The sequence below is a fragment of the Vigna umbellata genome, chromosome 6 (assembly GCF_029865625.1).
Source record: "Vigna umbellata cultivar VRB3 chromosome 6, Vumbellata_1.0, whole genome shotgun sequence".
In the NCBI taxonomy this organism is placed as follows: domain Eukaryota; kingdom Viridiplantae; phylum Streptophyta; class Magnoliopsida; order Fabales; family Fabaceae; genus Vigna; species Vigna umbellata.
In genome coordinates this window covers 24,157,651-24,182,465 of record NC_142170.1, presented here as the reverse complement: position 1 = coordinate 24,182,465, position 24,815 = coordinate 24,157,651, and the positions used below count along the sequence as shown (strand labels likewise).

The 24,815-nt window shown below is 33.5% G+C and overlaps 1 protein-coding gene and 1 long non-coding RNA gene across 2 annotated transcripts; one reads left to right on the top strand and one right to left on the bottom strand.

Moving 5' to 3' along the window:
• Positions 1–340: 340 nt before the first annotated feature.
• Positions 341–11,144, bottom strand: LOC124842085 (acyl-coenzyme A oxidase 3, peroxisomal-like). Its single transcript, XM_088093132.1, has 13 exons — positions 10,615–11,144; positions 8,671–8,788; positions 8,460–8,567; positions 8,156–8,328; positions 7,967–8,066; positions 7,780–7,854; positions 7,528–7,658; positions 3,087–3,222; positions 2,890–3,009; positions 2,504–2,650; positions 2,313–2,417; positions 2,130–2,231; positions 341–859 (listed from the first exon to the last, which is right to left on the bottom strand). Exons 1-13 carry the CDS (start codon positions 11,076–11,078, stop codon positions 614–616), a joined length of 2,025 nt encoding a protein of 674 aa, XP_087949258.1. The 5' UTR covers positions 11,079–11,144; the 3' UTR covers positions 341–613.
• Positions 11,145–19,116: 7,972 nt separating this feature from the next.
• LOC124842083 (uncharacterized) lies at positions 19,117–20,050 on the top strand. Its single transcript, XR_007029154.2, has 2 exons — positions 19,117–19,782; positions 19,870–20,050. It is a non-coding gene; the product is annotated as an uncharacterized LOC124842083 (long non-coding RNA).
• Positions 20,051–24,815: the final 4,765 nt, after the last annotated feature.

The window sequence follows — 24,815 nt, the reverse complement described above, 5'->3', positions numbered from 1 at the left end:
CCAAATACCCCTTAGCTTTTGAATTATCAAGGTTAACCAGGAATCATTATGATTAGGTGGCTTGTGTGATGTGGTGTTGCCGAGTAGGAATGAGCCTAATGCATGTCAACTTAGTAGTTTGAGATATATTCAATCAAGGACGGATCCTATAGTAGTATGGAAAGAGGTAATCGGTCATATATAATACACATTTCAGTAATAAAATTTTTATTGCATTCAATTCTAGTGAGGATTCTACCTCGTCTTTTTATTTTTTCCTTTCATCTTTTCATTGTTTTACAATTTGGAGCACTTTTCTGTTCTAGAGTTATCAACTAGCAGAAGAGTTAGGCAGAACGAGCAATATTGAAAACCTTCATGGATGCAAAGTCAACTTTACCGGCTTGTTCATTGAAGGTAAATATAAATAAGTAATTCAGGTACATTTATCAGATTCAAATATCTTAACAACTATTTACCAAATGGTACAAAAATACTTGATGAAACTCAACCCGAATGGTTTGGCCTTGGTTTCCTTCGTATACTATCCTTTTATTTTGTTCTTTAAACTTTTTATTCACCCAATAACATGCAACAAAGATACTATTCAAATGCAGATATTTGCATAAGCTTGCTAAAGTTGAGAAGACCAAGAATTTGAGTCAACCCAGTTATATGCAATAGGGCTCAAGAAAGCATCAGGAATACCAAAGGAACTGACCAAGGCAAGTGCATGTGGTCGAAGTTCAGCGCATAGTTTTGGCACTTCTTTCCTCACTGCAAAAGCATTCTCTGTTGACAAGTATCCATATCGAAAAAAGGTAGCATCTTCATCCACAGTTATCACAGCATACAACGATCTCAATAGACCCAACACATTCTACAGAGAAGGCAAATAAAAATAAAGAGATCAATTAATGGATTAGTTACACCCAACACACATTTAGAATATACTCTATTAAATACTAAAGTTAGACTTCTATTTGTACAAGTTTTTCTAACAATGTGTTAAATATGATTTTGATCCCTTAACATTAAGTAAAAATTGAAATTAGTCTCTTTTCGAAAATTTGAGCCAATTTAGTCTTCCATCTTTAGAATTGTGTGAATTTAGTCTTTTCAATCAAATTTTGTTGTGTTTATTTGACATTTCAAGCAATTTTTTCAATTAACATTGAAATGAAAATATGTCAAATGATATAAATAACTATCATGAAACGCGTTTAAAACATTAAATAAACTGAATAAAATTTGGTTAAAAAGACTAAATTCACAAATTTTTAAAGTTGAAAGATTAAATTGATTCAAAATTTCAAAACAAGAGACTAATTCTTGTTTTCCGTGAAAACTCATTTAACAACACTCATAAGAAAAAAAATATAAATAAAATTCTCTCAAACTAAATTTCGTTAAAGTATTAATTCAAATCAGCTTCATGAAGAAGTTACCGTCCCTTAATTCCTAAAAAAACTAATTTTAACTTGTAAATAAATAATTTTAACTTTGCTAAATAAATAATTTATCAAAATTTTCAATGAATTTTTATAGAAAAACTTATACAAAAAAGGTCTTAACAAGTCCAACTAGTGATTTTGTAATTTCTAGCAAAACTTAACGAATAGTGAAAAGCATGGTGTTTGGAACCGTACCGATTTGACGAGGAGCTAATTTCTTATCCGGTTTGATTGTAGGGCAAAACAAGTAATACATAAACTAGTAAAACCAGTCCAAAAACTGGTCAAACCGGTTCAATAAAAAATTTAATAAATTACAATTTTAACTTTTTAATCTTATCAAATAAAAATCAACCTAAATATTAGTCATTTTCTTCTTTATTCTAGATATAATTTTGTTATTATTAACAAATCTTGATGTATATTACTGAAATTTCAATTTGAGCATGATACACTTATTTTATTTAACATTTTTTTTATATATTTTAATGTTAAGAGCCTATATACAATCATAAAATTATGATATTATACATCTTTAATATTATATTTGTGTATTTTTAATGAATTTTATTAATAAAGGTTCAATTCCGGACCTCTGTTAAACTAACCATTCAACCTTGATCAAGTGCCATGACAGGTTCAATGACTTCCAGATTTAAAGAAATGGTAAAAAGCACGTTATAGAGAGCGTTTTACCTTCAACGAACCAGCTGGTAAAGTTGACTCGGCATCCATGAATGTTTTCAGTATTGCTCGTTCTGAGAAAGCTCTGCTCAAGTCTTCTGCTAGCTGATAACTCTGTAACAGAAAAAGTGTTCCAAATGATAAGACAATGAAAAGATGAAAGGAAAAGATAAAAAGACGAGGTAGAACCCTCACTAGAATGAAGGCAGACTCTTTGCTTTCTCCACGAGATTGGTATTCTGAGACCTCTTCAGCAAAGCGCCTCAATAGGTCTCGCTCTCTTAGGTGGAACAGATCAATCTGTGAGAGTGAAAGGTAACGTAAGAAACAGATAGAAGCTTCTTTAGGGCTTCTCCAAATTTCAAAAGGCATAATCAAATGATTACCTGAAATTCACTGCTCCTAATGGTCGGAGTTGTTAGGTGAGATGGGATAACAGGCAAATCTTTGTTCATGTGTTCTAATCCTAAACCACTGAAAGGTTTGTTTTGCTTCTGACATGCTACGTATTCTGCAAAGAGTGCCTTGCTAATCTGAAGTGTAATGAAGAACACGTGAGCAACCATTCACATTCAATAAAATGGACAGAACTATTTCATAATAATTACTATTACACTGCTTTAAAGTCAAATGAAAAAAACAACACAACTTATTAGGATCCAATTAATGTTTTGCACAATGAAACCAGCTCATCGAATTTCCTGGGTTTGAAAATAAAAATGTGTGCTCAATTATTAATCAAATTTCATATTTAACAGGATACTCATTTTACCTGCTGCATCAGAACTTTGTTGTCCCCCTCAAATGTCGAATGCATCTCAAATTCACTCATGAAAAGACCAACACGATTTTCAGATTTAACTCCTTGGCCTCCGCAGGCTTCACGACATTCCTAGTTCAAGCATTAATAGAACCTTAGAGAGGGCAACAGCATACAATAGTACCTATCAAACCCGAGGAAAAATTTACCTGAAGAGTACGGATATTATTCCAAGTAAAAGTAGCCTTGTATGCACTAGAAATAATATGAATTGCTTTGTTTGACTTCGGTGATCTTTTCACATACATCATTTTGAGGTCATTTGCGGAAAAACTCATTGCATATCTGAACCATAAAAGTAAAGAAAGGTACATATAAATTGGTCCATATGGGAAAATGACCACTGAACTTTTGTAAAAATTAACTAGTCCTGTAATATGGATCGCGATATTCCAACAACGCCAGTTTGACAAAAATTTGACAACGCCACGTGTCAAGTTTTAATTGGTCGAATTTGAATGCTTTTTTTTAATTTAAAATCTGATTTGAAATGGGTTGAAGTTTGGATTCCGAAACTGCCCTCTTCTCTCCTTATCACTGTCTTCTCTCTCCATTTTGGGGATTTTAATTTCATTTCAACTTCTCTCTTCATAGCAGTGTTCTCCTTTCTCCATTTTTAGGGTTTCATTTTGTTTTGAACATCTCTCTCCTGCTTCCCTGTCACCATTGTTTTCCTTTGAATCTTTGTGGACATTAGGTTTGTTTATTTGAGTTGTAGATTATGCTTGTCTCGTTCGGTGTGGATTTGTCTCGTTCGGTGTCTCTGTGGACATTGAGTTTCTTTCTTTGAGTTAGAGATTACCCTTGTCTCGTTCGGTGTCGATTTGGTGGAAGTTGTTACCTTTTTTGTGCAATGGGTTCGTCCGGTGACAATGGTTCTTCGAACAAGGTATGAACTTTTTCGTGTCTCGGTATTCGTATTTTGGGGAGTGGATTTTGGTCTTGCATCTGTTCGTCATTTTTTTGGTGTGTCTTGCTATTGGGTTGTCACTTAAGTTGGTTTTGGGTTATCACAGGACTGATGTTGCTGTAATCGATTACAGGGAGCTGGTAATCGTTTACCAGGAGAAAAATCTCCTTTTGTACCGAAAGTTGAAGAGGGCTACCCAGACGTGGCTTAACCACTCCCCAAGAATATTTTGGATTCGTTATGACTGTCTTGAGGTGATGAGGATGGGGATGAGGTGCTGGAGATGGTGGCTTGCGAGGGAGGGAAACAAAGGTTGGAGTCTCTGTTGTTACCTTGGGCCGCGGCTGGAGAACGAGTGAATAAGGATGTTTTTTCAGTGTGTTGGTGATTCAGAGAAGAATGAAGATGAGGTGAGGTGGTGAGGATGATGATTCCAGTGTATCAGTTGGCTGCGGCCGTAGGTGAATACGGATGATAGAGATCTTTTTGGGTGTCTCCCTCCTCTCCTTTTCATTCCCGCCTGTTGTAGTGGTGTAGCCAGCTTTTCAGAGTTGCAAGATGGGTATTACAGAAGTGCCAGATGGGTGCTCGTGGAAGACAAACTCAGGTGGGAGTGTCAGAAAAATGATTCCCTTCTTCTGCAGAAACCCATACTGTGAGTGGCTTTTTTTTTACTTTGGCCGCGTGGTGTGCTTGATCATGTGCCCCCAGCAGTTACTATGATGTGGTGTGCTTCTCTTCCAGCCAGGCCTTGAATATGGAGCTGCCCATGCTGCCAACGTGTTGCTCGTGTATCTATTTCCAGCCATGCACCCACCTTTCTCCAAATTAAAAATCCAAAAGTGAAAGCCTGCCAAAAATATTCTCTTGCACCCATACTGCAAATAGCTTTTCAGACGGTTAATGGCGGACAGCGGCAATAGGAGGTGGGAATCCTCGCTGTAAGGCTCAGACCAATTTAAAACGCAGCCACCCACTTTTTGGACGCTCGGTCAATACAAACGGACGTTCGTCCAAATTACATGACCGAACGCTGTAACCAAATGTTCACACTGTAGGTCGAACGCTCAGATCGAACGTTAAAGAAACACAAGACCGAACGTTCAAAAAAATCAAATCTCATCTAGAGCGAACGTGAACAGTAAACCTGAGAGGCTGAACGTTTAAGATTCAAAACAAACTAGGACCGAACGCTTAAAAACACACCAATACCGAACGTTAAACAACACAAGACCGAACGTCAATGAGAATGGCTGAAGGCTGATCATGGATGAACGAGCGTTCAAAAGAGAGTAGCAACACCAAGACCGAACGTTCTAATGAAGACCAAACGTTCATTAAAACTCTATGACCGAACGGTTTACTCTCTGCATGACCGAACGTCCTAAAGGTCTGAATGGACGAACGGTCAAATAATGAAAATAAATTATTATTTTTTATTATTTTTTTTATTTTTATGATGAAAATAAATTTATTAATCAACCCGGACGAAATTGAGTGTTGACACAGAGGAAAAAGGGTAATTTGTACAGAAACTTCAACTGTACTCTCCAGCTAGATGAACACTGCTCCCCATTCTCTATTTTTGTTGAATTTTTCCTTTTTTGAGATGGGTGAGTGAGTTCAATGTTATTCGGTGAGCTCTCTGCACCAATAATGAGGTTAGGTCATTGATTTCTTCAAAATAAAAATGTTCATTTAGGTGGTTTTCTCCAATTGAGGTGAGGTGCATAACACATGCTGTCAACTTTGACCTTTGCTGACTATTTTAATCATAACTTTTTCCACACACCTCCAAATGATGTGATTCCTTTTTTATTAGAAAGTAGACTCAAAGATCTTTCCAATGACTACTAATTTATAATTTTTGGACACCTGAGTAGGTGCAGTTAATTCTTTAAAGTTAACGTTTTATATATTTCTACCACCTCTGACCTTTGCTGGTTGTTTTGCTCATAACTTTCTCCACCGAACTCCAAATGAGTTGATTCTTGTTTTGTTGGAAAGCTCTTTGAGTCTAGATTCCAACAAAACAAGTATCAAGTCGTTTGGAGTTCGGTGGAGAAAGTTAAGAACAAAACAAGTAGTAAAGTTCAGAAAAACAGAGTTTGGGAGCAGTGTTCATCTAGTTGGGGAGTACAGTTGAAGTTTTTGTACAAATTACCCATTTTCCTCGGGTAATCGATTACAAGACCCTTGTAATCGATTACCAGGGCAGAAATTGGCCAAAAATGCTTATGAAGCTCATCTAACTTACATGAAAGCACCTAAATGACATTTTTTCTCAATAATTCAATGACTTAACATGTTCCTACACCATACACACTAGACACATGCACTTGTAATCGCTTACAGAGAAGCTGTAATCGATTACCAGGTTAAAATTGCATTTTTGTACTGAAAGTTGATTTGCGCTACCCAAATGTGACAATTGCGCTCCCCATGATTGTTTTTTGTGAGTGTCTTTTTAAGATATTGTCAATGGAGGACCCTTGTTGGTCATGGTTGATGGTTTTCACAACTTGTAGTGTGAAGTTTGGTAAGTCTTCTGTGTAGGGAAGACCCATCCTGGGTGGTCTTAGCAACGCAGGTTAGGTCCTGCACCATACACTGTGGAGACATGCACTTGTAATCACTTACAGAAAGGCTGTAATTGATTACATGTTAAATTTGCAGTTTTGTACTGAAAGTTGATCTATGCTACTCAAGTGTGACAACCGCGCTCCCCATGATTGTTTTTTTGTTTGTTATGAGTGTTTTTAAGATTTTATGAATGAAGGACCCCTGTTGGTCATGGTTGATGGTTTCTACAACTTCTAATGTGAAGTTTGGTAATGAATCAATGGTGAGTGCGAAAAAGCCCAAACCTTGGTGATACCAACCTCGATGGTGTGTGCGAAAAAACCCAAACCTTGGGAGAAATATCGCCAACCACAATGGGAGACAAAAGCCAAATACTTACACAACCACGAAAATGTCGTCAACGACAATGCACGCCAAAATCAACAAAATTCCAAAACGAGGGATATATACCGCCAACGAGCCCACAGTCACACCATCAAAATATGGGGAAATGGATAAAGAGAGACAAAATCCTCGACAGTGACCAAATGACCCAAGAAATGAAGTAAGAAAAGTCGAACTCAAACTCAAAGGGGAGAGAGAAACAACATTTCAATGGTGGACAAAGAGTGAAGAAAAGCGACGAACGAAGAGAACCGAAACGGTGGAGAGAGATGGATGCTTCAATGGTAGAGAGAGATGGAAGCTTCAATGGTGGAGAGAAAGTTGAGAAAACCAAACTGCAAAAAAAGTGAATCTGAAAAAATAAACTGACAAAAGGAGTTTCTATCCAAATTCATACCAAAATTGCCCTTCTGAACAAATTTCATCTTTCTAAAAAAACCTTTTAAAACCAATCAATGAAACAAGGCCACGTGTCGTTGTCAAAAAGTTGGCAAAATAGCGTTGTCGAACAAACGTTTTCCCTGTAATATTGAGCATATTTTTAAAGATTCTTTGTCTTAACATTTTGGTGAGAAAAACAAAAGGCATCTTTCATTGAAGAATATATTCAAAATGGCATGCCTAAGCTTCAGTTTCCCATAAAAAATTGAAGCATTTTTATTTTTGAGGTCTGATCAAATAGATATCAAAATGCATGTAATTAGAGGACTTACACCTTTGCAAGTAAAGGTAACAGACGCTGTTGATGACTAGGGTAATCGAGAAGTAAAACTTCAGGCCCATTTGGTGTAATGGAGAATGCCCGCCTTGTCAGTGCATATCTTATAGCAATGGCCAAGCTAATCTAAGGACAAATAAAGGACACGATAAGTTAAGATATCAAATTTGGAATGAGTTAGTTAAATACAAAGAAAATAAAAAACACAGACAAACGTGAAATCCACAGACATAGATGGTCTCACTACCTTGGAAATGTAAACAGCAGTAGCAGCAATAATAACCCGACCACTGGTCAACGGGGCTAAGAAAGCAGCAAACCTCTGTAGCAAGAATAACGTACAACAAAAGATACGTGAACAAGCTTCTCAAAGTGAATAAAGAAGACCACAAGGAGACCAAAGGGAATATCATCTCTCTGAAAAAGCAAATCACCTGATCAACATTTTTTATGTCACTCAAATATTCACCAGTTGGGGAAACATCACCCACAGAATTCAACAAATTCTCCCGAGGTATCCTCACATTATCAAACCTGAGGATCCGTGTCCAGAGTTTCTGAGTTCATTCATTTATATGAGATTCATTTTTCAAGCACAACTTGTTTGAAGATGCATATATTACCAGATACGGCCATTATCAACTCCATTTACACCAATTTTGTGACCACAATCGGCTATTCGAATGTTTGGACATATGTTTCCATCTGAATCCCTGATTTGGGCAATGAATGCATGCACCCCTTGATTGCTTCCATTTACATAGAGCTGTGAAAAGACTATAGTATGTGTTGCATGCTGAATAGGAGAACAAGTTAATAATAAAGGGTTAATATATACAAAGTTGGAGCAGGAGAAAAATGTAAGCACCCATTCTCTTCATGTCTAGGCTTTTAAATAATTATGAATTATACAAAAGGAATCATTACATTTGCTGCACCACCAATCCAATACTTCTGACCCGATTCACATGGAGTATTGACTACAAATTCTCCAGTGTTTGAATCATAAGTAGTGACTGTTTCAATTCCTCGCACCTGTAAAAATTAGTGTGGAAAGAATTATTAAAGGTAACGGAAAAATCATAATAAATTACTAGCGGACCAAATGAACCCAACTAATTTAGCAATATTCACGTACATTACTTCCATGGCCCAACTCAGACAAAGCAAAACAACCCTTCATGTCATAGTTTTCAGTAGCCGTTAACCACTTGTCATGATGGCGCTTGGTTCCCAAAAACTTCACGGCCCCTCCCCTGAAATCCATTATCCATATCATTCTAGTTAGCTTGAAAAAGGTACTTGTAGGACCAACTTGATATTGTTTTCTAACTTTCACCAACTCATAGAAAAAGGATAAATCACGTTTTTCCTCCTTAGAACTGTTTGGAAAAGGATTTTCAATCCGTTAATCACATCAGTCCGTATTCAATACAGCATTATTCATGACATTAGTATATTTTCCCTATCAATGCAGGTTGGTTACTTGTCAGCACAGGTCTAGTTTACAATGTATTTGGAACAACTAAATGAATTTTAACAGCTTCATGCATTTGGAAGCCCCCATCCAAAACGAGTGTTGTACACAGAGCTGAGAAGAGAGGGAATTCTAGTAATAACTTTTTCAATTTTAGAACCGCTTACTAAATTTAGTAGATTTTTAGGATATTGTAGCGTTTTCAGAGACTAGTGCCAGCAACTACCACATGTTACACAATTCATCCAACGATACCTAACTTGAATTATATAGCTACCAAACTATCAAATCCAAATAACAATGTAGAACAGAGTGTACAAAAAGCCTAACTTGAATTATATAGCTACCGAATGACAAACCTAACTTGTATTTTATTTTGGATCAATACCATTTACCCAAGAGTGTTACTCCCTCCACCACCCCATCTTCTCCCTCCACCTCTCCAATTTTTTCTAAATTCCAATCCTACCCTTTTTACTTTTACCCATTTTACTTTTTATTTTTTGAAACCCTAATCCCCTTTCACTTTCACTCTTTTTCTCACACGCAAGCCTCCCTCACTCACTTTCACTTTCTCTCTTTCTTTTCAATTTCCACCGTTAACACCATTCTCCATTTCTGCCTTTTCTTCATTCTTTATTCTCGAAAGCTTAGTTACGATTATATATGGTTTGATCACTTTTGTCATATTTTTTAAAAAGTAATGGAAAGAAGTTGGCAGTTTGAACAATAAATTTCATGTGGTAGTTCATCAACATATGTGGATGTGAGGATTTCTGAATGTGGTGTATATTCAATAAACTAATTTTGATATTCAAAGTCATAGGGTAGGATACATAGTGGTGACGTAGAGAAGGTGAAGAGGACTCGTGACACTGTTAGCCGAAGAAGATTATAGGGATTAATTAGATTGTTATCAAATGTAGAAATTGAAAAGAAAGAGAGAAAGTGAAAGTGAAACGAGATTAGGGTTTTAAAAAATAAAAAGTAAAATAGATAAAGGTAAAAGTAAAAAGAATACATTTGGAATTTAAAAAACAATAGAGAGGTGGAAGAAGAAGATGAGAAAGTGAAGGGAGTAACACTCTTTTAGACAATTCATCCAACAACAAACCAAACTCGAATTATATAACTAACAAACAATCAAATCCAAATAACAAATTTTAAAATAAAATAAAATTAAAAATAAATAAAATATAATATAAATTAAATATAAAATTAATAATTAAATTTAATCTAATAAAATATAAATTAATTTAAATTTTAATTAAATTAAATTTAAGAAAAAATAAAAAAAAATTAATTTTAATTTTTTTCAGGGTTATAATATTTACATTGAACTTTTTTCATATCATAAGTTAAGAAAGGTAATAAAAATTATTTCTGCAAATTATTTATGCAAAAGCTAAATGTAGGAAATTGTATAATTTTTTTTTGACTTTCGTCTCCCAAAATACTCACAAAGAAGTCCAAACTGATCGTTGTGGTATAAATGGTTTCTGATGAGTTGACAATATAGGCTACATAGAAACTAAGCTCTTATTCAAATTCCAACTACTCTGAAGAAGAAAACTATAGAAAAAGAAAAGAGAAAACATAACCAACCAGAGGAAGTAGTGAACCCCAAGCTTAACAGCAAGGGAGTGATCATACATCCCTATAACCTCATAGAGCGCAAGTTTCCTCAGCTCCTCCCCCGGACCCTCGCCAGTGAGCCACCCTCGGAAAACTCCTCTCTCCACAAGATACTCTATGCGCCTCATGGTGGCTTCGCGCTGCTGCTCCATGGACTGGTTGTAGTCGGGGCAGACGAAAATTCTGCCGGCGCGCTCGCGGCGGTTGAAGAGTGCGCTCTGCACGATGACGGAGAAGAGCCAATCGCGGTCCTCCAGATTGTGCCCGTCCATTAACCTTCGCATCTCCCGCAAGTCGAACGCGAATCCATTGGAGAGCTCGGGAGGGGAGTAGCTCAGGCAGCGGTGGGGATGAAGAACGGAGGAAGGTGGCGGTGCACGGCGGAGGAGGTGGTTGATTAGGATCTCGGTTCGACGGGAGACACGGTGATCCATGGCGAGAGGGCTGGGGAATGGTGGATGGAAAGTTGACGAGCCAGAACTCAGTGAACCTATGAGAAAGTGTGTGTGACTCTTTATATATATATATATATATATATATATATATATATATATATATATATATATATACATATATATACGTATATACATATATATATATATACACACATATATATACATATATATATATATATATATATATATATATATATATAAAATAAAGATAAAATAGTCATGTAAATTTTTATAAAAAAAATATAAAACATAAAAAATTGTATGAAATAAATGTAAAAAAATTATATATGTATTATTTTTTTTTTCAAATTAAATGATTTCATATGTTTTAAACATATGAATGAAAAATTAATAAATAAAATAAATTAATAATTACAAACTTTTTATTTTATTTTTAATTAGTGGTTGAATTATACTTAATATTTTTATTTTACAAATGAATGGTCCTACAGAAAATTCTTCTATAAACATATTTTAATTAAATAATATAAAATAATCATTTCATAAAACATGTTTCTTTCGTCTTATATTTTACTTTATTTATTATCTCTATATTTTCTATTACGTCAAACTATTATTGACTTTTTCTTTATGTGTAATAAAAAATGCTGGTAATCAACATCTAAATCCTTGTTCTTCTATTAATTGAAATTTATTAAAAATTAAAATTTTTTGTTTTATATGTATTAAACAAATACCTTTTCCATTTTAAATTGTCTGTTATAAGTATCAAGCACGTAACCTACTATTATTATTAATGTGGATGGATATCTATAATTAAATATTTAAATAATATAGATTCAAGATAACATGTATGTAGTGAAAAGTTGTGAAGAACTTTTTCATACACTAGTGTACGCAATGAATTTACCTTAAATGGATCACGTATTAATCTATAGATATGAAACACATGTTTGTTGGAATTTATTTTGTATCATTGGTCCAAATATAGTTTTTTCAGTTATATTATGAACAAGATAGTTTTATACTATGTATTGTCAAAACCATTAAATTCAGATAAAAGTGTAGGTGTATGTACCCCTTCTCTCCAAATATCTGAGTTTTATTTCTCCTTCTTCTCTCTTAAATTCTTCTTCTTCTCTCTACAAATTCTCACATTTTCCTTCTTCTGATCATCCACCAGGTTGTGCCTGAGTTTTTCCCTGGTGGCAAGAGTCTCTCTTTTCACCAATTAAGTTGTTGTTGGAGTTGGTAAGTTAAATTCACTCGTTCTTTTAAGTTTATGTATTTTCTGATACATGCAAGCATTGTTCAACTTGCATCTGTTCATCATCTACTTCTCTGAAGTTGTTTTCTGTCTTTGATCATCTGGTTGGTTCATTTTCACCGATAAGAAAGTAGTAGGTTGCCTTAGAAGCTGATTTCTGGTTAGTCAACACTATGAAAGCGTAGGAAGTGTTTGGTTTATTCAAGGTAAGGGAAGCTAGTAATTTAATTATGTTTGTTTATGTTTGAAATGATTGGTTGAACATGTGCATGTATGAATAATTGGATATTGGCTTGATTTTTGTGTGTTGCTGAGACCTGTGAACTGGTTGAGAAGTTCTGTAGAATTATGTAGAAAACAAAGCGCTCATTGTTGAACGCTCGGTTAGGTCATGTAATCGGGTTTAGTGGTATTCGGTTTTGTAGTGATATTTTGGCTTAGTGTTGTTTGGTTTAGTATTTAAAAGTATTCGAGTTGGTATTAACGTTCGTTCTTAGTCGTACTACGTTTAACGTTCGATTTTAGTAATATTCGATTGAATTATAGCGTTCGGTCTGAGCTATACACATTCGATTTAAGTTTTTAAGCGTTCGTTTTAAACTCTTAAGGTTGGGCTAAGCTCCCAGTGGTCGGTTTTTCTCTAGTGATCAACCAGTAATTACGTTAGGCAATTTCTTCAGTTGTATCTATTATAGACCGTTTGATCTATCTTTTGGGTAGTGTGAAGGTGTCCGGTCTCCAACGTTCACAGGTTCTCTAACGTTCACAGGTTCTCTTTGTCTTATGAGTGAAAATATAACTGATGAATGACTGTTTATGTTAATTTATGAGAATTATGTTTTCAAATCTGTGGAAGAGAATTCCAAGGAGGAATATCTCATGGATGATTATGGAATTGTAAGGTATGAATATGGATATTGCTAAGTTGGCGTTCATCCTGAAATTCTATGAGTATCATTCTCGCATAGAGAGAGATATTTCATTTGTGAGAATAGCAAGAGGTCCTACCACCTCAGGGTGCCGAGGTAGGTATTATGGGATTAACCTTGGGTAGTAGCTTAATTGGTATCAGCTGTTACACTACCACAAGTGCAAGGACGATTGTAGCTACATATTCATACAATCCGGATGGTCAAGCCATAGTGTTCGGTCTATATATGAATTGTGGTGTTCATTTTGTATATGATTGCTTGTATTTGGTGTTGGCATGAGGTAGCGTTCGGTTTTGCATGACTTGAACTTGTATGAAATATATATAGATGTGTTTATAATTAAATTACATTAGCTTACCCTACTTTCTTGTTTTGTCTTGTATTGTCCGTTCGTTTTCCTTTTCTATTGCAATGATCATCCTATGGATGTGAGCAGAAGGCGATGAGTGTTCGGTGGAACAAGCGTTGGAAGGCGAGGGTCCTGTAGCTTAGTTAGGATCGTTCGATCATTAGGCTTAGCTTATCTTTTGTAACCGATCGGTTTATACAGGTTGTTGTATAACCGTTCGGTATGGGATGATTTGTATAAACTTAGTGGTAGAACCGTTCGGTTTATTTCCTATGTTTTGTATCAGACTTATGGTATTCTGTAAAGTTTTTAGTTTTATAGTTATTTTGGATAACTGTATTGTTAAATACTTTACTAACTCTTAGAGAACTGATCTATCATATTGTTATATGTAATTAATCTATGATATAATATTATGCTATATTTTGGGATGTCACATAAGTTAAATGTTAAATAACTTATATTTTTTTCATATAATTATTTGATTTCCTAGTATAATTATATTCGACAGAGGACCATAAGGTTCAGTGAACTGCTTTGATATTAAAGTTTAGTTTATTATTGTATTTCATATATTTTTCCTTGTAAACATAAATATTTAATACATGTTTGGTAAATTATATATATATATATATATATATATATATATATATATATTTTGATATCTAAATATTTAATTGTTAAATATTTTAAATTATGTTCACTACAGTATTAATTATTTACATTTATTATATTTATATTAATATTTTTCAAATATTTTATAAAATGAAAAATATAAAAATAAAGATCATTTCTTTTCTTATTTTGTTCGTTGTTAATTAATTCAAAATTAAGGGCAAGATTACCATAATATTACAATGTGTGTATATAAATACGCACCCTATCATGGAAAAGGAAGACCGAAAAGGGGGATGGTATGTCATCTTTGCACCATTCTCCTTCTCTTTTTATTGTACTTTAATGGTTTTTGTTAAAATTTTTTTTTACTATGCACCAATAATGTTTTTTTCATAAAAAAAAATATTTTTTCGTGTTTCTTTTGGTATTGGTTATATCTTCCGCATCACGTGATATTTATTTTTTAAAATTTTACTTCAAAAATTAAATAATAAATAAACAATTTAAAAAAAAGTAAAAGAAGAAAATATTTCTTATCATGTATTTTCCTATAAAAAAAATATTAAATCATAAAATAAAGGGTATGGGTACGCGTCGACTTATGGTCGGTCTCTTTCCTTTTCTTTTTTTTCCACCATATTTTTTGAAATAGAAGAATACAAAAATTTTTGAAAAAAAAAATGTCAATTCTTGTCGGGGTTCTCTTTAAAAAAACAAACTTCACAAACTTTTTTGTAGATAAAGAACTACGTGATCCCTGATTGTCCATCATAAATGGATATACGCAGGAGCAAGGTCAATCCTTGTCGGGTTCATAAAACAAAAAATATTTTTTGTTTCTTATTAGTTTCTTTATATAATTATTTTTAGGGAAAATTAAATATTTTGAAAAGCCACTTTATACATTTAACTAAAGGTACTGCCTTTGGGCATACGTAGTAGGGTTCTAACACCTTCCTTACGCGTAACCGATTCCCGGATCTAAAATCTAGTTTTCGTAGACCATGTCTTATTTTATGATTTTCCATAGTTTTTCCATAATAAATTATGGTGGCGACTCCCAAAATATTTTTCTCAAACCCATTTGTTTTCGGGTCGGCTCCCCGTCGCGATCCTGGTTGCGATGGATGGCGACTCCACTAGGGACGCTAGAGAATCAGGCCTAATTAATTAAATATGAAAATTGATGTGGTTTCTCTTTATTTTATTTTTTTGCTTTATTTATCTATATGTTTGATCTTTATTCATTTTGGTAATTTATTTATATTCTTTTTTTATTATTATTAGAATAATTATTATTGTGCATATCATGAGTAGGACCTTATACCCGGGTCTGAGTTTAACATAGAATTAGATGGGTTGCATAGCGGTCTCACGTCTGGACTATTTCTAGTTTGGCTATCGTGAGAACCCTAACCAGTGTCTGTTCTCTTCACATGCAATTTCACGCCTAGTAGTGTTTCAACTGTTGTGGAAAATGCTGTGAAAAGGACCATAGCTCTGGTGACCTTGATTTTAGGTTTAGGAAGCCATCCTTGTGAGATTTCATATACAATGATTAGACCTTAAGACGTTGGACCTACCTTAAAAGCATAAAAAACAACATGTTGTCTTTTAATCATTATTGGCACAAGCATCCTCATGCATCATATGCATTAGCATTTTTATCATTTTCTCTTCATTTTCTTTATACATAACAATAAATGTGTCACGTTTTTAAAACAAAAACAAAAACAAAAACAAAAATGTCATGCTTTAATGAATTCATATTTTTCCATGGAATTATTCTTATGATAAAAAGGAAAAAATAAATAAATAGGGCAAAATAAAAACTATTTTCCCTTCTTTTTTTTTTGAAGCATTTTTGACATGAAATCGTGAAAATATTTTTCCTCCTTCATCATTTTCCATCATCCATTGTATCCATAAAAAAAACGATTTACAAGGGACACTATCTTAAAGTGATCGCAACTAATCTTTTTAGCACAAAAAAAAGATAAAAATAAAAATAAATAGAAAACAAAAACCAAGGGCAACATATTGCATTTTGAACTTTGTTTTTCTTTTAAGTTAAGAGTTTGAAAAATAAAACGATCATGATTTAATACGTAGACATGTTTCTTAATCAAAAAATTATCATTCTTTTCAATCTATTTTGAGTCTTAAAAAAAGTTCTTTCAACTTCCCTTGAACAAGTCAGGTTGACATAATTCATCAATAAAATATTTTTTTTTTGGGTATGAAAGAGAAAGAAATGTTTTTTGAAAAAATAGAATCAAAATGAAAATGACAAACTTAATTTTTTTAAGATTTTTATTCACTGTAACAAAAATAGTTTTTAGGCCCATTGGGCCCAATTCTCATACATAGTTTCCTTCAAATTCAATTTCTCGAAAAAAAAAAATAGCAAACGAATGCGTTAAGAGGAAAATACAAGAAAAAAATATTTCTCAAAAAGTTTTATCATTTCCAAAAAAAAAACATAGAAAAGGAAATCATTACATTTTGGGTAATTTATTATCATATGTTTTTGTAATCAAAGATTTTAAATAACTAATAGCATTTTCTGTTGAGATATGTGTGTGTGCATTGCTTGAAAACACTCATTCTCCAGCCTCTCCCAAAAGAAAAAGAGATTGGCTCTAGAGCATATTTGTCTTGCCAAAGTTATTCTCACTATTGTGTTATTTGGGAACTTCCTAACTAGCCAGAAGCATGCAAAAGAAAATCAAACCAGTTGGGGCAATCCTTTTTGTTAAAATAGAATGACTTAATTTTCTACACCAAGAAGGGGGAGTGAATTAGTGAAATACAAAAACAATGTTTTCTTTAAATCTTGTTTGCAAAGTAGATGACTTTAAAAAATTTCTTGAAACGCAAAGAAAAAGATTTTTAAGTGCAGTGGAAATAAAGTTGATTAAACACAATACAAAGTTGATTAAGTAAAAGTGTAGGGATAGAAAAATCAAACACTGCTTTTTATACTGGTTCGGCCAAGCCTACATCCAGTGTCCTTCCTCACCAAGAAGCAAATGCACTATAATGATCAAGGTTTTTACAACAAGGCTTTTATAGAGACCTCCATGTCAAAAATATAAAACATCTCTCTAACCCTCTAATCAAAATATAGGCATACAACACACAAAGACCAGCAACAAGATGTTCCCTCTCCTACTGTCTTCAACCCTTTGAGAAACCCCTCAAAGTCCAGAACGCACCACGTCCTCTTCCTGTAGTCACAACAGGGCAACAACACCAATCTTCACAAGATTGAATTCCTGGTCACCAAAACACACAACTTTAGTGCAAATTTGATCAGATAGTAAACGCACACAATCCTTGCTCTTTAAGCTATCTCCAAAGATGAACACCACGATCTTCTTTAAGAGTTCTTGGAGCTTTTCCCAAATCTGTAAGACAACACTAATATGAAAATTATCACACAATTCGTTAGATTATCAAAACTTACAGAATTTAAATTTGCGTCAATCTATAGTTTTTCACAATTTTGATGCTCTTCAGTCGACTTTGCCACTAATGAAGTCGAATACAATCATGAAAGTTATAATAGTTAGTAGAAGTCATAGCAATTAATTGATTACGCAATTAATGCAGTTGTTTCACAATTAATGCTTGGTCAAACATATTTAAAAATATAGCCGTTAGACACTTTAAGACAAGCATTAACATAATTTCAAAACATAATAAACTTAGTCGAATGGCTTGCTCACATAGTCGACTTTGTAACAGTTAAAAACATAGTTTTGAAAAAATTTCTCTTCAAAAATTCTTACACAACACTTTGAAAAAGTTTGTGCAAAGCCACGAGTTTTAATCGACTTACTTCATAATGAAGTCGACTTAAAACTGCTGTTTTGCTACACAATTTAAGTTCAACTAAAGTGCATGTGATTTTTCTTTTCCAAAACAATTTTCATGCAATCACAGATTAAATCTCACATATATAATATAGTGAATTGCAATGATCAACACAACACAAACATGTTACCATATAATCATAATCATGAAAGTAATGAACATGTAACACATGAACACATGTGTTATTAAATATGTGTTGTCATCATAAAAAGCTAGAAGCTTTGAGATTGTAGGTTCAGCTAAACCATTGCTCCCCCTATAAAAAATCTCAACACTTTTTCAATAAATTCTTTCCATACCCATTCCCTATCTTGAACAAAACCCATGCCTAAAACTGGGGCAGCTTTGACATTCATGGCTCCAAATCCCCATACTTTTTTCCAAACACCAACATCCTTTTGGTATGTCGTATCTCATATCGATATTTTTTAAGGGCATATAAAGAATGACACACCAACACGGCTATCCTAGTCTCTTTAAATCCTTTTAAACATTTACCGCTTTTAACTTGTCTATGTTATTCAAGCATGCACATACCATTGTTTCAAAAGAAAATGTCAAGTACATAAGCATTGTTTTGAATATCCGACTTCAAAATTTTTGGCATCCATTATTTAAATAAAAATGTAAGACATACCACTATGATTGATATGTGATTTTATCTGTCACTACTACAGAATTGGACATAGATAGCGCCAAATAGATAGCGCTTTTTTAAATAAGCGCTATCTATAAGTGTGCGGAACAATAGATAGCGCTTATTTGAAAAAGCGCTGTCTATATACATGACAATAGATAGCGTTTTCTTAGAACAGCGCTATCTATAAATAATTTATATTACTTTTTTACTGTATAATTTGAAATAAAAAAAAAGATAACGGTTGTTTAAAACAACGCTATCTATTATGCTTTTTTTTAATGAAGTGGTGTTTATTTGCACACAATAGATAGGCTTCTTGTGGCTCAAAGGCTAGTGCTCATTTCCTCTTCGTTTTTTCTGATTTTCGTGTCTGGTCCTTCTTAGTTGGTTCCACCTACCTCATGTTTATCATTCTCTGAGATAATTAGAGTTTGTGGAGGTCGTAGCATTCAAGTAAGTTATAAGATAATAATATATAGTATGTTAGTAACATTAGGATTATTAGATATTTTATTTAAACTAACTAAATTAATACTAAATTATTAATTTATATTAGTAACATTACAGAGTTTCAGACACTTTCTCTGATTTATATAGTTGACGTTTCTGAACATGTGTATGAGTAATATTATGTGAACGTGTACTGTGCAACACACTATGCTTGTGACTTTGTTGAATTGAATATGTGTTACGTAAAGTAAAGATAAAAGGAAAGGAAATAGCACAAAAAATCTGATACCATATAGAGAATATTGTTGGTAATTGTGGGATCTCTATACACAACAAGGTACTTTTATTTATGGAGTAGAGATACGATACTATGTAAAAAAATTGAATACTTAATAATGTGAAATAAGAGTGCATAATTGATCAGGTTAGAAATACATAAGTGTGTTTTATTGTATATTTATTTTAATGTTAATGTGTTAATATTTGTTTTTACATTCTCTTAGGAGTTAGTGTTTTCTCCATCTCCTCGTGGAAGGAGGAAAGCAGAAATTTCTACTAATATAGCAGAAACATCACTCACATTAGAGGTAATATCCCATTCACAATAAGTTTGATTATCTCTACGGGTTAGAGATGAATCCTCCTCCTTATTTCTTATTTTTTTAATCATGCAGGGAATTGTCTATGTTGTTGACAATGGGTTTTGTAAACAACGGTTCTACAATCCGTTAATCATTTTGTTATTTCTATTGAAGAGATACAGGAATGAGCCCTGTAATGATTATTTCTTGTTTGATTTATAAATGTAACATTTGGTCTATCTTTACTTCTATTCAAGTTTCTTTTTGCTTTCTAGTTTTTAGCTAACATTGTTCCACTACATAAGGCATTATTCTCATTTTCTACACGGGCACTTGTATTTTCTCAAAATGTTAGAGAAGTTTCATCAATTTTTATGTCACTTATTGTCCTCTTTTAAAATTTATACAAGTTGTTGTTGGTTTATGAAGGATTTAAAACATTAGAATTTTCAATATTTATTGGGTTGATAGTTTCCTAGTCATGGTACTCTATGAATTTTAAATTAACATTAATTATGTATTTTCTTTATTATTTTAGTTTATTAGAATTTTCCTAGTCATTGTGGTTGATTCTAGCTGCCATCCTAGTAATTTTATTTTTAGAATTGTTCCCTTCACTTTTTTTTCCACCTTACGTTGATTTCTTAGATGTCTTCAAGTGTAATTTTCTTTCACGCTTTGTAATAGATTTCTGATATTGAAAATCTGGCTGTGACTCCAATATCTAGGGCCTCTACTAGATAAAGAGCTGGTAGGGCTGAGCAAGTTCGACTAGGAAAGTGTTACAGGTGTTGTCTCAACCATTTAATAAAAATGTTTTTTTTTAATATTTTTATATTTTTTTATATAATAAAACCAATAGATAGCACATGTTTGTACATAATAAAATCAATATTTTATATTTTTTAATTTTTTTAAATATTTTATTAAAAATTTATTATTTTTTTTTAAAAAAATTAGACCAATAGATAGCGCTTTTTTAACTAAGCGCTATCTATTGCTGTCAGACAATAGATAGCGCTGGTTTAAACAAGCGCTATCTATTGTCTGACAGCAATAGATAGCGCTTATTTAAAAAAGCGCTATCTATTGTTAGACACTAATAGATAGCGCTTTTTATAGAAGCGCTATCTATTAATAGATAGCGCTGTCATAGATAGCGCTTAAAAGGCGCTATCTATGATAAAAAAAAGCGCTATCTATGCACTTTTCTGTAGTAGTGTGTGTATGCATAACATATGTTTTCGGAAATAAAAAAACCACAAGAACTATTGTTGAACTTTAAAGTATGGCAAAACAACAATTTTAAGTCGATTGTATTATTGTTCAAATCAATTAAAACTCGTGGGTTTGCACAAATTTTTTTCAAGTGTGCTGTGATGAATTTTGTGAAGAAAAGTTTTCAAAAATGAGCTAAGTGTTTCTACTTAATCGATTCCATGTAACTTTATTCAACTAAGTTTGTTGTTGATTTGAAAACTGTTTAAATGCTTGACAGAACTGTCACAACGGTCATGTTTTTAAATATGTTGACCAAGCATTTATGACAAATCGATTATATTAATTGCGCATTCAGTTAATGCATTTGACTACTATTATTCTGTTACAACTGTCAAATTTATTCAACTACATTAATAGTCTAATCGATTAAAACACGTTTTTTTGTGTGACATACTATATACTAACGCATGATTTGATTTTCTGTAAGGAGAAACAAGAAGAAGAGAATTGATTTTTTACACTTTCATATCTTTCAGTGTACTCTGTGTGATCTTACAAAAGAGAGAAAAAGCTTCAAGAACCAAGAACGACCGTGGTGATCGAAGTCTTGAAGGTTTCTTGTGTAGCAAGGTTGATCTGCTTTGGAAATGTCTGATCTTTCTGCACTCAAAGGTGTTTTGTACGTGATCAGGAAAGCATTGACAAACACTTAGAATTGCTGGAGTTCTCTATAGTGTATACAGGAAGAAGAATTTTGTTCATGACTTTGAGAGTGTCTTACAAGGTTTGACAGTACAAGAGGATGTTCTTGTTGCGTGTCTTGTTGTTGTACTTCCTATATTTAGATTAGTGGGTTAGAGAGGTGTTTTACATTTTGATGTGAGGTCACTGTAAAAACCTTGTTGTAAAAACCTAGATCTTTATAGTGCATTGGCTTCCAACTCAGGTTGATTGGAAGGACACTGGATGTAGGCTTGGCCGAACCAGTATAAAAGCATCGTTTGATTTCTCTAATCCCTATCTCTGCATATAATCGATTAATCTATCATTGCATTCGATTAAGCTTACTATTGCATTAAATACAAGCTTACTTGCATTTCAAGAAAAGTTCAAAGACATCCTTCTTTGCGAAAAATATTTTAATAGCAAACGTTTTTACGCATCACCAATTCACCCCCTCTTTGTGTGAGAAGCTAAGCACTCCTTTTTTAACAATTGATACGAGAACTGGTTTTCATAAGATATTTGAAAAAGAAATCGATTAAGATTTTTGTCTAATCGATTCGATCCTGAAAAATGGCTTTTGTTTCTCAAACTTTTGGTGAAAGTGCATCAACAAATAGACCACCTCTATTTGCTGGTGAAAACTATGCATTTTAGAAAATTAGGATGCAAATTTTTATTGAATCCGAGGACAAAGGTGCATGGGATGCTACACTCAATGGTCCATTTGAACCCACTCATGTTGTAAATGGAAAAACTGTTTTGAAAATTTTTTCTGAGCGAAGTCAAGATGAGAACCGAAGAGCTCAATATGATGTGAAAGCTAGAAATGTAATTGCCTGTGCTTTAACAATGGATGAATTTTTTAGGGTCTCTCAATGCAAAACAACAAAAGAAATGTGGGAGGTCCTTGAAGGTACACATGAAGGAATAGACGAGGTGAAGCGTGCTTGAAAGAATTCCTTAATACAGGAATATGAGCTATTCAGGATGAAGGCCGGGGAGACCATCTATGACGTTCAAAAGAGGTTTACACACATTGTCAACCATCTAATGGCTCTCGGGAAATCTTTTAAGAAAGAAGATATTAACATCAAAATCCTAAAGAGTTTAAACAAAACCTGACAACCAAAGGTAACTGCCATTTCAGAATCTAAAGATTTAACTAACATGAATATGGAAACCCTTTCTGGCAGCTTAGGGAGCATGAGTTAGAACTCGGAAGGCTATGAGAGGAAGACGAAATTGAGGAAAAGAAATCGATTGCCCTTAAACCCACAAGCAAGAAATCCTCCAAGAAGGCTGAATCTAAAGCTGAATCAGATGCAGAAGTATCAGAAAAGGAAATCATGAATATGATGGTAAGAAAATTTAATAGATTCATGAAGAACAGAAATTCTGCAACTAACAATGCAAGTTTTTCAAGAGGAAGAAAGAAGAGCTCAAGAAGCAACACTGTATAATGCTGTGAATGCGGAAAGGATGGCCACATAAAGCCTGACTGTCCAGAGTTGAAGAATAGGAAGAAAGCAACCACCAAGTATCCTCAGGATAAGGAAAGCAAGCAAAGGAAAGCCTATATAGCTTGGGAAAACAGTGATGGTGATTCTTCAAGTGATGATGATTGCAGTGTGGAAGAGGAGTCAAATTTATATTTCATGGCAGGCTCTGCACACTTTGATGATGATAGTGATAGTGATTTCGAGAATGAACTGATCGATGTCAAGTACGACTTGCCACTGGATGCATTTCAAGAAATACGTACAGAGGCCATGCGACTCCAATACAAGGTGAATCTATTATCTTCTGAAAGGAAAGATTATGAATATAGAATTGATAACCTTGTAAAGGATAATGAAAAGCTAGAAAATGAATTAGAAGCTGCATTACAATATGCTAAAGCAAATGTTAAAACTAAAATACAGATTGTGGAAAAGAAATGTGATAACTGTCCAATACACTTAGAAAAGATAGATTACTTGACAAGCACTCTAGCTAAATTTACTCAAGGGAAAGAAAATCTAGATGATGTGTTAAGATCATATGGTAGAGAAATTAATAGGCAAGGCATTGGCTATAAAGCAAAGAGCAATAAGATTAATTCTAAGAAGTTTATTGATCTGAGTAAACCTATCTCAAATGCTTGTGTATACTGCAATACTATTGGCCATAATGTCATAAATAACTACTACAGAAAGGTTGGGGTTCCTAAAAGAAAATATAAGTGGATTCCTAAGGAACAACCCCCTACAACTAACTAAAAAGGACCCAAGTTTATCTGGGTACTTGCTACAAAACCATTAAATTGTTTTGCAGGTAAATAAGTTGCTGCTAAAGAAGAAACAATGCTCAAGGATGAATGATTGTTGATATGAATGATTGTTATATGCATAATTGATGAGTGTATATATGACTGATTTGTTTGTATGAAAATCTGATTGCACGACTTTTAATCGGTTGTGTTATGTATAGAGTCGATTATGTTCTGTGTATGTGTTTCTCTATTTCTTGGTAATACTCTGTCATACACATAAGTTGACTATGATTTTAATAAAATCTATTATTTCTCTGTAATGTGCTTTCATGTTTTGAAAAGTTGAATGGGCTGATACTAATGTGTTACTGCACACCTTTATAAGTGTGTGTTTGAATACTTGAAGACATAAAGTGTGTCTGGTCTGCCTAAACTTCATAACCCTAGTACTGAGAAAGATTGCCCAAGAGTTCAAAAATTCAAATGGCTTCTTCATCACACCCCTCAGCAAACAGAGGAAAGACTATAGTTGCTGCAAGAAATGCTGATCCCTCGGGATGGATCAGTGATGATGAAACGCGTGAAAGATTTCTAAGAGGGAAAAGAAACAAGATCGTTGTACCACATAAGCACCTAAAGCTAGATTTATTAAAAAAAGAGGGCATCCATTTCCCAGAATGGATTGAAACCAGGGTTGGGCATAGTTAACTTAAAATACTTAAACTATAGTTAATCCATACTTTTTTAAACTTAAAAAGCTAATAATACAGTTAACTAAAAACTAATTAAACTAATTAATAATACAGTTTAAAAAAACTGAACTGTTTTACATTCAGTACAA